The sequence below is a fragment of the Trifolium pratense genome, linkage group LG4, assembly GCF_020283565.1.
Source record: "Trifolium pratense cultivar HEN17-A07 linkage group LG4, ARS_RC_1.1, whole genome shotgun sequence".
In the NCBI taxonomy this organism is placed as follows: domain Eukaryota; kingdom Viridiplantae; phylum Streptophyta; class Magnoliopsida; order Fabales; family Fabaceae; genus Trifolium; species Trifolium pratense.
Window position 1 is genome coordinate 33,362,273 of NC_060062.1, and position 17,472 is coordinate 33,379,744.

Here is a 17,472-nt window from a genome sequence, read left to right on the forward strand (position 1 = left end):
AATGCAGTAAAATATTAATTAGAGATGTTGATGTGATGCAGCAGATTATCTCATCTACACTTTATTTTTTGAAGTTGAAAATTGTCTCATCTACACTTTATTTTCTGACATAAAATATTAATTAGAGATTTTAATGTGATGCAGCAAATTGTCTCGCCTACACTTTATTGATACTTACATAAAATAACAATTAAATTAGTAGTAGTATTTTTATTATTTGAAAAATGAAACATGAAATGCTGACATTTCTCACGATACACCTCGCCATCTATCATAACTTCTCACTCACCATTTTTTCGGACAACAAACAATAACACCCCCCCCCCCCCCCCCCACCACCACCACCACCACCACCGTTATTTCCAACTTTTTCCTTTCATTTTCAAACCTTTTTCTCAACCCGAAGAGAAAAGTGATGAATCTTTAGTCGTCCGCAAGAGAGAAGTCTGACAACATTTACTTCAAGCAGTGTTCTATTGTTTCACATTCCTAAGCGGTTTTCTTACTTTAAAGATGAAAACCATAAGGGAAACAGTTGAATGGAATTCTCTAAAAATGTAGCTGAAGTTTCTTTGGATACTTAACATAAGTGTTCACCTCTTTTTCGAATATGATAGTTTTTATTTCGTTGACAATATTAAAATATTGTCTTTTGGAATGTTTGAACTATAGGTCAAACATTGTAATTTTCATAATTTGTCCTACATCCTCAATTTTTTCTGTTCTAGCTTGGATCAGGGCCGTCTCCGAACTTTTCGAGGCCCCGGGCAAATTTGACAAAAAGGTCCTTTAATAAAGGTAAAATAAATTTAGTTAAATTAATATATTCTTTATTATAAAACTACAATTTTTAAAAATGAGTAATTTTTATTTAAAATATAAAGCATATCAGTATTATAACAATAATTACAAAACACATTTTTAAGCTAATATTTTTTTTGGAAAGGAACCTTTAAGCTAATATTATTACAAATTAATAGTGTTTTTTTTTAATAGAGTAGTTTCTTAATAGAGTAGTTTATTTTAAAATAAAGTAGTCAAATTATTTATAAATTATATAGTTATGCTATTTATATATATAAAAAAATTATTTTGTTAAAGGAAACAATTTTTATAATTGTTTGAGTAATGGGTTGTCTCATTGTCTTTGTTTATAGTACAATTATTTTGGTCTCATAAAATAATAAGAAACAATAAGTAAAATGACCACTTGGAGGAGTCGAGCTCACGATCCTCCCCATCCTTCAATGCTTAGATTATGCGCTCTACCACCCGGCCAGTTGATATTTCATGACAATTTTTCTCCGGAAATATACTTAACACTTGTTTTGAATAATGCGCTTGAAAAAATATATATTTGAGGCCCTAAAAATATTGAGGCATTGGGACCTGTTTGCCCTCCCTCATAATCGGGTCTGGCTTGGATTATATCTTTTGCTGAAGTGTTTTTCCCAAAAGCCAAAACTTAACTTATCTGAAGAAAAGTGTCTCATTGAATCTGAGTATAGCGTTCTTGGTGGTTGCGGCCTATATTACTCTTTTCCATTTATGGCAACCAATCATGGAGGATATCTTTGGAGTGAAGCAGAAGAATAATATTTAGTTAATTACTGCACCTGGCAACAAAGCGAAACCCACCACTCAAACAAACAGCAACAAATGTTGGAATTAATATGTATCAAGGTAACCCTCCATAATATTCAACAAGGTAACACAATTCATTTTACTTATGAATTCACCTTGAAGTTCCTTGAATTTGGCATGAGTGTACTCACATTGGAATTGTTTTTCAATGGACGAGGTTGACCCACACAAAATTGTAGTGTCCATCAAATTAAAATCTACTTCAAATTCTGCTTGACTTTTAAGGGAATTATCATATTGCTTCACAAATTGACGTAAACTTGTTGAATTGATGTATATTTCAAAGAAAACATGTTTACTCTCACTTTGTTGCGTAGTTGATATACCCGCCCAAAAATATTTCCTTAATAAACACCACTTATGGCATTTTGTAGGGAACACAAACTTAATGAACTTTTTGTATAGCCTTACATTGGTCAGTTATAATACCAACGGAGGCCTTTTGTAGCACACAACGAAGTCATGACTTGAATAGCCATACAAATGATTTTGTGTTCTCTCCCGAAAAGAACCCGCAACTAAGTAATGTCGATTGACCATGTTGTATTTATTTGTCAAAGTATGTTGTATCGAAAGTGACAACATCTCCAAAATCCTCGTAAGCAGCTCTACTTCTTGCATCGGCCCAATACACATTTTTTTTTACATGAAATTCTTCATCTACATCTATCTCATAGAAGAAAATTGCATTTTGTTCCCTCGTCTGACAAAAATAGCTTATCAGAACCATGTTGTCACCTTTTCCAATTGCACGCCATTCCCTGTTAACATAATTTCTCACGTCTCTTTCACAAAACGGTATATTTTCAATATTCACACGTATCTTTAACAAGAGATTGGAAAGTCTTGTTGATCCTCACTCCTGCATCATTATTGATTTCAATAGTCCCCTTCACATGCAAGTTAATTTTCTAGTTAGCCTTGAAAAACCTTGTCATTGTAGGGCTCAAGGTTTTAAAAAACGGCCCTGTACCGTGAAAACGGGCGTTACAAAACGCTATCTCAAGTGACCTATACCGTTTTTTAAGGTTTTAAAGGTGAGAAAAAAAAATCACAACTGAAATGCCATTACGAACGATACGAAACGCCGTTACGGCCGTGAAACGCAGTTACCGACGCGAAAAAGCATAAAAATGGTTGAACAGAATCAGAATCAGAATCTTACTTTTACTTTTACTTTTACCAGAGTGCCTCTAATTTCTTATCACAATTTCACAAAGTCAGATAGATAGATCTGCAAATCCGCTGTTGTTGTGCTTGCTTCTTTCTTTCCTCTGTCCTTGCTTCAAGTTTCAAAGATCCAGATTGCAATCTGTTGTGCTGCTGCTGCGCTTCCATCTCCAGATCCAGATTGCAATTGCATTTGCATCTTCCTCCATTCCTCCCACCAACAGGTAACTAATAATAGTAATGAGTTTTATCTTGGTATTTTTGTAAACTATTGTGTTGTGGTGGTGTTTGTAAATGAAAATCATAGAGTGAGATTTGAGATGAGAAGAAAACAAATTGGGGATTTTGAATGCGTGTGTTTGTGAGGGGGGGGGGGGGTGAAAATGTTGAGAGTTGAGTTGTGAGACACCGACTTAAGTGTAGTGAATAATAGTGATAGTGATTTTTTTGGTTACAATAGTGATACTGTGACTGTGATTAGTGAATAGATAAATAGAGTTAAGAATCTTAAGATAATAAGACTAAATCAGATTTTGATTACACTAAAAATTAGATTAAAATATTCTTAATTAATTTACTTACTTGAGTAATTTTTTAAAATTAGACAATAAACTATTTGTAGGTTGGTTGAATAATGCCTCGAAGAGAAGAATTACCGGTAGAAGAAGAAGAACGATTTCCAATCGGTAGAGCACAAGGTGCTCTGAGTGATGACATTGGTTGGCATTTTGCTAACATTCTACAAGGCGTAAATAGAAACACCATACAATGTAAAATCTGTGACAAAGTAATAACTGGTGGAATAACTCGGTTGAAGGAACATATTGTACACTTTCCCGGAGAAGTCAAAGGTTGTGGTAGAGTCACACAAATTATTAGAGAAAGTATGATGCAACTTTTATTAGACAATAAGGCAAAGAAAAATGATTCACGAAAAAGAAAGGAAGAATTTGTCTCACTTTTAAGAGGAGATAACAATGTAAATCATGAAGATTTAGAGGAAGAGGAGACTATTAGACAAGCAACACATGAAAGCATGAGGTCGCATAATGGCAAGACGAACAAAGATTTCCTGGAAGTGGCATTGGCAGTAGTAGTGGTGTAGGTGTAGCTTCATTTGGACATCAACGAAGGGATCTTAATCAAAGAATGAGAAATGTAGATGTTGATCTAGAGAGAAGTAAGAGTATCAAGCAAACAAAGGTTAATGTAGGAGTGTTGAAAAATGCGCGGCAAAAGTTAGCAAAGGCATTATCTAAATTGATAATACATGAACGTTTGCCTATAAACTTGACCACTTGCATAACTTGTTAAACGAAGCTGCAAGGTTAGGTCCAGGTGTTAAATGTCCTTTTCCTTATGAGATTTCAGAGATATACTTGAACGAAGAATGTAAGGATATGCAAAAGTATATAGATACATTAAAACCATTCTGGGAAGAGAAGGGGTGACTATAATGTGTGATGGTTGGACAAATGGAATAAATCACATGCATATCATGAACTTTTTAGTATATTGTAGTCGAGGAACAGCGTTCATAAAGTCTATTGATGCCTCAGATGTTACCAGTAGAAACACTGAGTATTACTTAAACTTGCTTGACAAAATGGTTGAAGAGGTTGGAGAAGAATATGTTGTTCAAATTGTCACTGATAATGAGGCAGCATTGAAAGCAGCTGGTTTAAAGTTGATGGAAAAAAGACCTACTCTTTATTGGTCTCCATGTGCAGCTCATTGTTTGGAGTTGTGTTTAGAATATATTGGAAAAAGTCAAATGTCCAAAGAGTGCTTGATGAAGCAAAAAAGATAACTTTGTTTATATATACAATCATATTTGGACAATAAGTTTGATGAAGAAATATACAAATGGCAAAGAACTTATTCGTCCAGCGATCACTTGTTTTGCTACACAATTTTTGCAACTTGAATCAATTGTTAAAGAGAAGCAAGCTTTGAAGGCTATGTTTGATTCTGATGAATACAAGAATTCTAAATATGGAAAAGCCAAATCAGGAGGAGATGCATATGAAGCAAAAAAAAATTGTGATGAGTAAAGAATTTTGGAATAAGGCAACTGAAATACTGAAGGTATTTGAACCGATTGTCAAGGTCTTGAAGTTGGTGGATGGTGATGTTAAACCAACAATGGGATTTTTTTATGAAGCAATTGATAGAGCCAAACAAGCTATTGAGAAAAATTGTCGCTACCACGCTTCAATCACTGACAACAGATGGATTTTCATGCATTCTAATTTGCACGCAGTTGGTTTGCATCAACGTATTTAATTTATTACGTTTAGATGTTGGTATTTAATTTTGAAGTAACAATGTTAATTATTTTCTCTTAGGTCATTTTCTCAATCCACAATTCCAATTTGGAGTAGTCCATGGAAGAGATGTAGCTAGGGAAACCTTGGATGGAACCACAAAAGTAATTAGAAAATTAGAACCAAACATTAATATTCAAATAAGAGCTAACAATCAGGTGAGACGTTTGTTCATGTTATTTATTTATAATTCAATACTAAATCTTAGAAACAAAATATTCATTTGAGACTTATATGGTATATTGGTCATTGTAGTTATTACTTTTTCGGGATAAGCAAGAGTCCTTTGGAACTCCACAAGCTCAACAAGCATGGTCTGGAACGGATCCTGGTATGTATTATGGTAAATAACTCGTTTAGTTGATAAGAAAATATGAACAAGTTATGCTAATTTTCTCTATCAAATTTTTATTTAGCTGAATGGTGGCTGCTATATAGATCTTCTGCTCCTGAACTTCAAAGAATAGCTGTAAGAGTTCTAAGCCAAACAACTTCAGCTTCAAACTATAAGCGAAATTGGAGTACCTTTAGTTACATCCATACAAAGACGAGAAATAGATTGAAGTATCAAAAACTACAAAAGCTTGTTTTTGCATATTATAACATGAAGCTACAAAATAAGAGCACCATGAGAAGAAGTCAGGAAGAAATTGAAAAAAACTTTAGTCCTATCAACCTTGATCATATATTTCAAGAAGACCCTTTATCTCCATGGCTTGAAGAGATAGAGGGACCATTGTTGGATGAAACTCAAAATGCACAGTGGCTCCCTATTGATTCTGATGATGACATTGAAGAAATACCCAGTGATGTTGATCACTCAAATTCAGGTCATACACCTAGTCAAAGTGGGGAAGGTGGTTTAAGTCCACCAAGTGATGAAAATAGTGGTGGCAATGGTGGCGGTGGTAATCAAGAACAAGTTCATGGAATAAGGGAAAGGTCACATCATTCTTTTCAAGAAGAAACATATGATAGGCGTGATCAAAATTTATTGTCCCGTCGAATGGAAGAAGAATCATGTGAAGATATGACTGATGGTGGTAGTAGTAACCCTAGCAGAAGTCGAGCTAGACGTGGTAAAAGTAAAAAGAAAGCTAATCCATTGGATGATTCTTCCTCGTCAAGCGGAGTACAATCATATGGTGATTTTGGTTTTGTTGCACCATTTGAAGGTAATCAAGGTAATTTTCCATTATATTACCAAAATTCTTCTTATATGCCACACGGGTATTATCCATATATGTCAAACCCAAACATGCCATTCTATAATGACACTCCTATGAATTATAATGAGTCATCAACAAATTCTTCATATGATTACCAACAAATAGAACCACCAAGAAGTTCTGGATTGTTTGATTATGTCTTTGGAAGAAGTGGAAATAACAATGATGAAGGTGATAGTGGAAGTAATGATCCTGCACGTCGTTCTACCATGTGGTGACTAGTAATGTAATCAATAAGTTTTCAATAAACTTTTTTAAATGTATTAGTAGTTTCTTATGTTGTAACTTATAACTTAATGTACCAAATTTGGCATACACTTTGTTTAAATAAGATTTGTGCAATTTTTTATAAGATCTGTGCAATTTTGTGATTAATTCACACCGCGACGACCGCAATCTGTAACGCAGCATCCGTTACAGCCGAAATCGTGAAAACCTTGACGCGACCGCTATTTAAAACCTTGGTAGGGCTCATCTCGTAGAATGGTTATGATCAAACTTTTGATGTATCACAATCCATCTTTTACAATCTTAGCAGGACATTATTTCACCCTTGTCAGAAGTGTCTTCAATGTACATGAAACATTTGAGACTTTATACCCCTCTCTTGATCATGCTAGAATCAAGTAGCATGATTCTCCATCTTGTCTTTTGCTTAATGTTCTAATCTTACACCCAAACATCTTTCTCAAAACATACTCTCCATAAAAAGACTTAACGTCATCCATAGAAGAGAAACACATATCCGTTGCAGGCTCCCAAGACGCGTAATCATCTTAAAACTTGTCAACTTCAATAAATTCATGAATACTATCACAATCCACCATCTTATTTGAATTATCAATGAAATTTTTATTTTGGGTGCAAGTGTCCCACAAAAATTACATAAAAGAACTCAATTAAATCAATCGTACAATAATTTTTAAAAATAAAGAATTACAAGGCACATAACTTATGTCAACTTTCTATTTATCAGTTCTTATTTTCTGCCATTTTAAATTTTATTGTTGTTTGTTGATTCTTTGTTCAGCTTTTTTTTTTGTATGGGGTTAGAAGGATAAAATGACAATGTGGTTTTTCATTTCTCATCATGTATTGTTGTTTGTTGATTCTTTGTTTAACTTTTTTTGTAGGGGGTTAGAAGGATAAAATGACAATATGGTTTTTCATTTCTCCTCACGTTGGAACTCTCTGGTGTTAGTCTCTTGGTGGTCGTTAATGGTTGCCTGACTACCAACCTTGGATCCTCCAAAGCTACTCTAGGTCTTGGTCGCTCCATGGGTGATGTTGGTTGCTTAGCGACCAACCTTGTACTGGATTTCCCTAAACTCCCTGGTCTTGGTTGTTGCGTGGTCGCTCAACGACTATGACTAAGTGCATAAGTTGATTTTTTTGAATCCATTTCCATTGAGCTTCCATTTTCATACAAAAATGGTTGAAATTAGGTAAAAATGAGATAGAAAGTTGATTTGCTAAATCAAACCAATATTTACAAATAGTTGAGTTTTTCTATCTAATTGTTTATAAACAAGTTAATAAGTGCTTGAAATGTATATGTAACATCGTTGTTTTTTTATCACTTATCAATTGCTGGTGTACAAGACATGTATAGACAATGAGGGACTCGCAACAGCTTCTAGTAGAAAAGAGGGAACATGAACGAATTGAATTCACATCATAATGAGATGGATCCTAAGGTTGTGTAAGTATGTGACTACATGGTTGATGAAAAGCTTATAAGAATTTATTTGCACTACCTATATCAATAAGATGCGTCTTTTTTTTGGTAGCAGATTTCAAAGAAACTCTACAGTTAAGCGTGCTTGACTTGAAGCACTCTTTGTATTAGTGACCTTTTGAGAAGTTTTCAGAAAGTGTGCGAGTGAGGATAAAACACACTGAGAAGACTCTTGTTGGTCTGTGGGGACAATCAACAATTTTTAAAAGGCAGTCCGGGATGTTACACACCAACCCAACAATTCTCTAAGCCACCACCCCAGAAAAAATGTTAAGCTAGCTGATAACTGAAAAATTAGCTTATAGCTGAAAAGCTAACTAATTGAAATTAAATTGTTTGGTAAAATTAGCTTTTAAAGTGGTTAATAAATATAAAATGACATAATTGATAATTTCTTTTTTAGAGTAGGTAGTTCTTAAATTAAAGGGTAAAAATGAAATAAAATGTAAAAAAATATAATCTATAAACTCAAACGCTATTTTTGACTGTATTTATTTAAACCGTCCGATCGTGATCAGACGACTATCAAGTGACTGTATTGAAAATTCGAATGCACCTAATCCAATTCCCTTAACCGCATACTATTTTGCAGTTGAAACAACAACACACAATCCTCACCATCCAAAATACTTTCCCCCATTAAAACAATAAATAAAATACCACTCAAACAATCCAAACCGTCAGATCAGAACTGCAGTTCAATTAATGTCAAGTTAAGTATCAATGATGATATCATCTCTTCCCTCTATCATCATCATCTCTTCTATCTATCTTCTCCATTTCCGTTAAACCCTACAAAACACAAACTTCAACACCTTAAAACGACGTCGTAATTTCAAACCAAATCATGAACCCTTCAACCCTAAACCCTTCACAAACTCACCCTTCAATTTTACTACCTTCACTTTCTCCTTTACGCACACAACGACGTCGTTTTCGCGTCTCACTCCCTCGTTGTTCCTCCGACACTAACAACCCTACTTCATCTTCTTCACCACCGCCTCCGCCGAAGCGACCGGTGAAGGAACTGAATGGAGTTGAAATTCTGGTCGATAAGTTGCCGTTGCCGGCTAGACTTGCTACTTCTGCTGTAATTGTTGCCGGCGCTGTTGCTGCTGGATATGGTTTAGGTTCGAGATTTGGGGGAAGTAGAAATGCTGCTCTTGGTGGTGCTGTAGCTGTTGGTGTAGCTGGTGGTGCTGCTGCTTATGCTATGAATGCTATTGCGCCGCAAGTTGCGGCGGTTAGTTTGAACAATTATGTTGCTGGGTTTGATGACCCTTCGAAATTGAAGAAGGAAGATATTGAAGTTATTGCAAATAAGTTAGTTTTAACTTTTAATTGCATAATAATCAAATTTATTTTCTTTTTTCTGTTAGAAAAATGTTAATTACTTGATTTTAAATTTGTTAATTTTCACTATTTTTGTTTTTCAGGTATGGTGTGAGTAAGCAAGATGAAGCATTTAAAGCTGAGATTTGTGATATTTATTCAGAGTGAGATTCTAATTTGATTTTTCTCTGTTGAATTTCTGTTATTATCTATGTTAAGGAGTTATTATGATGATTTGGATTTTTGATTTATTCATTGAGTGATTGATTTGTGTTTTAACTTGTTTAGGTATGTATTTTCTGTGATTCCTCCTGGTGGGGAGGAACTTAAAGGTGATGAGGTTGATAGGATTGCTAACTTCAAAAACTCTTTAGGTCTTGATGACCCAGATGCTGCAGCTGTACATATGGAGGTATTTTTTGTGTTAGTTTTGTTGTGCATATACGTGCGAGATTTGAGGGTATTGATTTTGAGGAGTGAAAGTAGTTGTGTCTTACTGGTTTGGTGATTGTTAACCTCCTATCCTAGATTGGTAGGAAACTTTTCAGGCAAAGGCTTGAAGTAGGGGACCGAGAGGCGGATGTTGAGCAACGTCGGGTATGCTGGTTGTATTTGTTGCATACTTGTATTATTGAGCTAATTATAGCAATTATTTCTGTGCTTTAAATAAACGGTAAATACTTGGAACTTGACCATTGATAGTCTCTCCAGTGCAGGCGTTCCAAAAGTTGATATATGTGTCAAATATTGTATTTGGCGATGCATCATCTTTCCTTCTACCTTGGAAGCGTGTCTTCAAGGTTACTGAATCCCAGGTATAATGTGAATTGTATTGGTAATTTGCAATTAGGTTAGCAGTCTAGGAGCATAGTTGACTACTCGTGTATAGGTGTATTTTCTTGAAATGGGAGAATTGATTTTCTGCGTGAATTGCACTTTGCCATGTTTGTTAACAGTCAATTCTGAGATGGTTGTGGTTTCATTTCTTAATAATTTTAACATTGTCATTTCATTCATCATTATTAATTTTGCAAGTATTTTTTATTTGACTAGTTGACAATATGATGTATACCAGGTTGAAGTAGCTATACGGGATAATGCTCAGCGACTATATGTTTCCAAGCTGAAATCCGTTGGTAGAGGTAATTGTATAATCAGTAATACGTCTTGGCCTTTATTTAGTCTTAATGTAATAAATGTGGTCAACATAGCTCATACTTAGTCTTCATGTCAGGTTGTCATAATTTAAAATTTTACCTGTTAATGCCCTTAGTAGGAAAATAGTTTGGTGCATTTTTAACAGTTAAGAGTTTGGACTGTTTTTATCTGATGCTCGAATTTGTTCTGTGATCAGCTTGAATTGCTGTTATCTAATAAACAAATTCATTTTAGAGCAATTTTTATTTGTTAATGGGGTTTGCTTCCTTAGGTCTAACCGATAGTTTCTCGCCAGATATTGATCTAGGAATACTTGTCACACTTAGAGAGACACAACGTTTATGTCGCCTTTCTGATGAGGTACATCTTCCTTATTTCTTTTGTAATTTTCTATTTCTTCTCTAGCATAAACCCTTTCTCTTGTCATCAAATAATTCTTGGTTGTAGTATAATCTATTCTATTTATTGAAAAGGAATTTCCATTTTGTAGCTTGCGGAGAACTTGTTTAGAGAGCATGTAAGGAAGTTGGTTGAGGAAAATATTTCAGTGGCACTTCGAATACTTAAATCTCGGACAAGAGCAGCGTAAGACTCAGTTTTTCTTATTTCAAACATTCCTTACTTTTGAGGGATCAAGTCATTGTGGGTTTTCATTAATGATTGAGCTTGCTTAGCATGTTAATGTTGCAAATATTGAATTCTGGACATGATCTTCCTTCCATCTGTTTCCTCAGTGCCAGTGTTCATCTGTGAAGCATGCTTGCAAGTCGCTGGGCATATACTTATACACAGCACACATGTGTGTTTGCATAAAAATATATCGAGTACATGAGACGTGTTAATCTCAACCATCCATGTATGGTTGTATGGTTGTATGGTCGAGATTATCTCCTCAGTCTCTCACATACACTCTTGATAAACATAGTAAAAATCCAACCATACACATGTATAGGGACTGGATGTTAGGGGAAGTAGACCCATTCTAAATGATGGGTTTCAGAGACCTTTCCTTAATTTTTTTTTGAGTTTTAACTATTTTTGTATAGCTTTGCTATATTTTAAGTTGACTTTGGTGAAAGTTGTTCAGAAAGAACAATGAAATCTTACTATGATATGTGCCTCAGCTGTGTCTATCATGTGCCTAAGTTCATAGTTTTTTTTATTCAGACACTCAATGGGGATTTTCCGGCATGTATTGCATGTTGTAGTCATTAAATCTCGGTGCTCATAGCTGTTCATATCTTAATTTTTGCAAATGTAGATTTTTCCTTTCTAATCAATTATGTTTTTCAGTACTGAAGTGAGCCAAGTTGTTGAGGAGCTTAATAAGGTATTGACATTTAATGATTTACTCATCTCATTTAAGAATCATTCGGACATAGATCGCCTTGCCCGTGGTGTTGGTCCAGTTTCTTTAGTGGGTGAGTTTCCTGACTGAGTATCTATTTTCTTTTTATTTACTTTTTGGTTCTTTTCTAGTTTTATATTTTGAGCTTTTGAAGTTAAATTAAATTGATTTTTGGTGTAGGAGGTGAGTATGACGGTGACAGAAAGATGGAAGATTTGAAACTCCTCTATAGGGCATATCTTTCAGATGCTTTGTCTTCTGGGCGCATGGAAGATAATAAGGTAAATGGACATGGCATTCAAATATAAAACTGAATTGCTAACATGTTTATATTTTTTAACCAAGATTTTTTTTAAAAAAAAGTTGAATATGAGAGAAAGTGTTTGACCTCTTTCTTCAAATGATCATTTTTCCCTTCAGCTGTGTAATATCTTCATCTGTTTGTTCTTAGGGTGTTTTGTAGGGAGAATTTTTGAAGTTTCATTGGAATCTTGATTTGGGAATCATATATTTTTGTGTTTGTTATAGATGTTTTTTATTTTATTTTATTTTTCTTTTTCTTTTTCTTTTCTTTCTGTAAATCAACATTCCTTAGATTGTTTTTTAAATTATGTTTCCCAGCATAACCTCCCACATGGTGGGAATCCAAAGATTCCCATGAAGGTGAGAAACTTCCTCTAAACATTATCCAACATTTTCTACGATTTAGTAATATCAAACACATTTTACACATTCCTAGGCATTATGATTCCTGATAATTAAAAAAGTCTGTATACCAAACATCCTGTTAATATTGTGGTAATAATTTTAGTTGAAGCAGTTTTTATCATCAGTACAGGGTAGTTGTTTAATTTAATGTATTTATAATAAAGTTGGTTGTACTGAAACTTTCAGAATAAAATTCTGTTTCATTTCCACTCTTAAATTACGTCATTTTGAAGTTCTCTCAAACACAATACTCTTAAGAATATGTATCACCATTGGAGAGTTGTTAACTGTTGTTGATATTATATATGAAACTTCATCTGTGTGATTACTTATTTTATGATGCACATTTCTTAATATATTATTATCCATTTCAGCTTGCTGCACTAAATAAGTTAAAAAATGTATTTGGATTGGGTAACCGTGAATCAGAAGCTATTTCACATGATATTACATCAAAGGTATATCGTAAGCGACTTGGACAGACGGTTTCAAGTGGCGAGTTAGAAATGGCAGATAGCAAAGCGGCATTCCTTCAAAATTTGTGTGACGAGCTCCATTTTGATCCACAAAAGGCCAGTGAACTTCATGAAGGTAAAACTTGAATTTTATCTTTTATAAGGCCTGGGTTATAATTACTTTATGTTCCATAATTTTATATTTTAATGTACAATTCTTAATCTTAAGGTTGTGAACTTGTAATAAATAATAATATTCAATTATATATCTGTATTTATAGTTGCTCTAATGGTTAGCTTCTTATATGATGTCTTATTACCATCAATCTTTATTATGTTTACTATTTTACAACACAATCTAACAATAGTTCATTGTTTTAAGAAATCTATCGCCAAAAGCTTCAGCTATGTGTTGCTGATGGGGAGCTCAATGATGAGGATGTTGCTGCTTTGTTGAAGTTGCGTGTAATGCTCTGTGTACCTCAACAGACTGTTGAAGCAGCTCATGCAGATATCTGTGGCAGTTTGTTTGAAAAGGTGACAACTGAGTACCAAATTTCATATTTCCTTCTATGCAGACATACAAGTCAATGTGTGTTTCGTAATGAGCTGATATTATGACAATATCATTTGTGGTGTTGTCCACAGTGTTTGTCAACATGGCATGTTGATAGGGACATGGGTGTTATGGGGTGCCCAAGTCCCTCATCTTGATGGAGTAGTTAAGTGGCTTTGTTCATCCTCTTTGGTAGCTAGCTTTTAAGGGTGGGTTCTCCAAATGTTTAGATATTTGGGCCCATTTGTTTTAGATTCTCTAAAAAAACATTTTTCATATAAATATTTTGGAGATTATTCTTTAGAGACTCTTAAATAAAGTATAAATCATCATTGAATAAGCATTCAAGTTGAAAACTATGCATGTTAAAATAGTTTTTCATAAATATGGTTGAAAAAGCATAGACACAATAAATAGAACATAATTTTTTCAACATAAAAATAATTTTTTTGCTACACATAATAAACATAAATAGAACATAAAAAATGATTTTAAAAAAAACTAAAACAAACAGGTCCTTTATCACATGTATAGTGGTGTGTTGTTTGTAGGCTGGAAGGGGTTTTCTTCAGGGTATTGTTGTTTCTCATCCTTTATTTCTTGTTTGAGGATGTGTTTTGGTTCTGGAGCCTCTTCCTTCTCTTTGCCATACTCTTCTACTTTCTATTTGAATATTGGTAATTTGGTAGAATGAGAAGTCGCATTTTATTGTGGTCTCAATGCTGTCCTTATTCCCCGGATACCTACTTTTAATACTGCTCATGATAGAATTTGTCATGAATTTCTGGAATGTGTAATTTGGAATTGTTTGTCTTGGACTCTTTTCGTGTCAATATTTTTCTTTTATATTGGGTGAATCAAAGTGAGGCGAGGTACCAAAACTTAAACTTGAAACTAGATTCCATTTTTGAAAATTTCAAAACACAAATATACAACCTAAGATTTTTGGTTTTACTTACTATCAAACCTGTTCATTAGTTTGATTACCTTCTACTTAAATCCAAGCTGTAAAAGAAGTCTAGTACACTTAGTTGATGACATTGATATGTAAAATAAACATGGTTATCCTTTTTTATTTTATTTTCATGAGGTACGTTTAATCTCTGCCGGACATTGCATTTTTTACTTATTACTAGTTCATTTTTATTCTTTATAGATTGTCGAGGATGCAATTGCTTCAGGGGTTGATGGATATGATGATGTAGCAAAGAAATCAGTAAGAAAAGCAGCACACGGCTTGCGACTTACGAAGGAGACTGTCTTATCTATTGCAAGCAAGGCGGTGAGTATCCATTTGTAAAATTGATGCTTATATACAATGATTCAAATACAATTAAATTTCACTATGCTGTTTTTATGACATTATTACAGGTGAAGAAGGTGTTTATTGTTTACATAAAACGTGCACGATCAGCCAAAAATAATAATGCATCTGCAAAAGAACTGAAGAAGTTGATAGCTTTCAACACCTTAGTTGTAACTGCGTTGTTGCAGGACATCAAAGGAGAGTCTGCTGATGTTTCAACTGAAGAACCTGTGAAAGAGGACATTACAGAAATTGAAGAAGGAGAATGGGGATCACTTCAAACACTCAGGAAAATAAGACCAGACAAAGAACTTATAGAAAAGATGGGAAAGCCTGGTCAAACAGAAATTACTCTTAAAGATGTTCTTCCAGAAAAGGACAGAACTGATCTTTACAAGACATTCTTGACTTACTGTCTAACCGGTGATGTGGTTAATATTCCTTTTGGTGCTCAGATCACAAAAAAGAAGGACGATACAGAGTATCTTTATCTAAATCAGCTTGGTGGGATCCTGGGATTGACTGGCAAAGAAATAATGGATGTTCATAGGGGTCTTGCTGAAAAAGCTTTCAGGCAACAAGCTGAGGTACTTTTGGCAGATGGACAGTTGACGAAGGCCAGGGTTGAGCAGCTTGGTAAGATGCAGAAGGAAATAGGCTTATCGCAAGAATATGCTCAGAAAATAATAAAAAATATAACCACCACAAAAATGGCATCTGCCATTGAAACAGCTGTAACTCAAGGGAAGCTCAATATGAAGCAGATTAGGGAACTTAAAGAATCCAATGTTGATTTAGACAGCATGGTATCTGTGAGCTTGAGAGAAATGCTCTTCAAAAAAACTATTGGGGATATTTTCTCATCAGGTACTGGTGAATTTGATGCGGAAGAAGTTTATGAAAAAATCCCATTAGATCTCAACATCAATAAAGAGAAAGCTAGAGGGGTTGTCCGTGACCTTGCAAAAAGCAGACTTTCCAACTCACTCATTCAGGCCGTCGCACTATTAAGACAGAGAAATCACAAGGGAGTGGTAAGCAATTTCCTAAGCTTCATTTTTTTTTATTCAAATAGTTTTTTTTTTTTTTTTTGTGGTTGTGGATGGCCAGGTTTGTTTGATTGCTTATTGTTTTCTGTGCAGGTTTCCTCCCTCAACAACTTGCTGGCTTGTGATAAAGCAGTACCTTCACAGACACTTCCATGGGAAGTGTCAGAGGAACTTTCTGATCTTTACACCATATACTTGAAGAGTGATCCAAGTCCTGAGAAATTGAATCGTTTGCAGTATCTGTTGGGCATAAATGACTCCACTGCAGCTGCACTTCGAGACTCAGGAGATAGATTACTTAATACTGCGGAAGAAGAGGAGTTTGTATTCTAGTTCTGGTCATGTACCGATGTTTGGCAGTAGAGGGCATATTGGAGAGGTCCGGATGAACCCCCACAATTCTGTATTTTTATTTTCCATTTTGTTTAGCGGTCAAGAGAAGAATATTGTGATTGATTCTTGTAGAGATGAGTGCAGTGTTAGACGTTGAAATCTTAGATGTGTATTGTGACAATTTAAATAATTAATTGCTGTTTTGTATGAATAAAAACAAGTTACACGTAGAAAGTTTTTTCACATGCGAGGGATTCCTTCTTATAGCTTATGTCCAGAATGTAACAAATCACTATATCCTTCTTCCATCCATGCTTTGCATGTGACTATGCTGTCAAATGTTGGAAGGAGAGTAACCTGTGGAGCTCAATTGAGAGCATTTTGCGTAGTGAGTAATTTGAGAAGATGATAATAGTGAAGATATTGTGTTGGTAGGATACTGCCCCACAGGAGCCTATGAACTACAGTCCTACCTTGAAGAGAATTGTCATCAGCATGGATGTTGTGGTGGATAAGACATCAACTTGGGATTCGTAGGAGGATCATGGCAAAACAAATCTTAGGTACCTCAATTCTACATACTGGTGAAGAGAATGTACTATTTGAAAACACTGACCGATCAGGAAATAGCTCTTTAGGCCTCTCAATATACTCACAGACCTCCCAAATTTTCAAAGCATATCGAGGGGCATGTAAGCATATTGAAGGGCCTAAAGAGCTATTTTCAAACAATCTTGAGCACAATCAAGAGGTTAGACCACAAATATAGTCATAGACATTACCTCCAATTAGGTTTGCTGATTATGAGGTAGATTCAAATGAAGTCATAGATCACGTGGAAGACCTGGTGCACTTTGCACTTATGGCAAACACTTGTCATTCTCAAACTCCGAATGTCAAATTATGGATTTCATATACACCACTGAAGGGATCATTCGACAATCTGCATGGACAGAAGTACTAAAGAGATTTAAGAAGGCTTCTGACTAATTTTGAAGAAAAAACTTCTTACAAACAGAATAAATCTAGCAATTATGATGAATATGTGAGTTATGTTATGCTTGGTTTAAATCGGTTCCAATTATTATGAATATGAGTTATGTTATGCATCTGTGACTT

The 17,472-nt window shown here is 34.6% G+C and overlaps 2 protein-coding genes across 2 annotated transcripts; both read left to right on the forward strand.

The window, feature by feature from the left end:
• The first annotated feature begins 3,448 nt into the window (after positions 1-3,448).
• Positions 3,449-4,624, forward strand: LOC123922523. The gene is made up of 2 exons (XM_045975235.1): positions 3,449-3,915; positions 4,336-4,624. Exons 1-2 carry the CDS (start codon positions 3,449-3,451, stop codon positions 4,622-4,624), a joined length of 756 nt encoding a protein of 251 aa, XP_045831191.1.
• Positions 4,625-8,745: 4,121 nt separating this feature from the next.
• On the forward strand, positions 8,746-16,598 carry LOC123919458 (protein TIC110, chloroplastic-like). The gene is made up of 15 exons (XM_045971380.1): positions 8,746-9,431; positions 9,545-9,604; positions 9,729-9,852; positions 9,969-10,037; positions 10,157-10,255; positions 10,516-10,582; positions 10,894-10,958; positions 11,089-11,183; positions 11,892-12,019; positions 12,127-12,227; positions 13,029-13,245; positions 13,492-13,646; positions 14,822-14,947; positions 15,037-16,005; positions 16,114-16,598. Exons 1-15 carry the CDS (start codon positions 8,956-8,958, stop codon positions 16,351-16,353), a joined length of 2,991 nt encoding a protein of 996 aa, XP_045827336.1. The 5' UTR covers positions 8,746-8,955; the 3' UTR covers positions 16,354-16,598.
• The last annotated feature ends 874 nt before the right edge of the window (positions 16,599-17,472 follow it).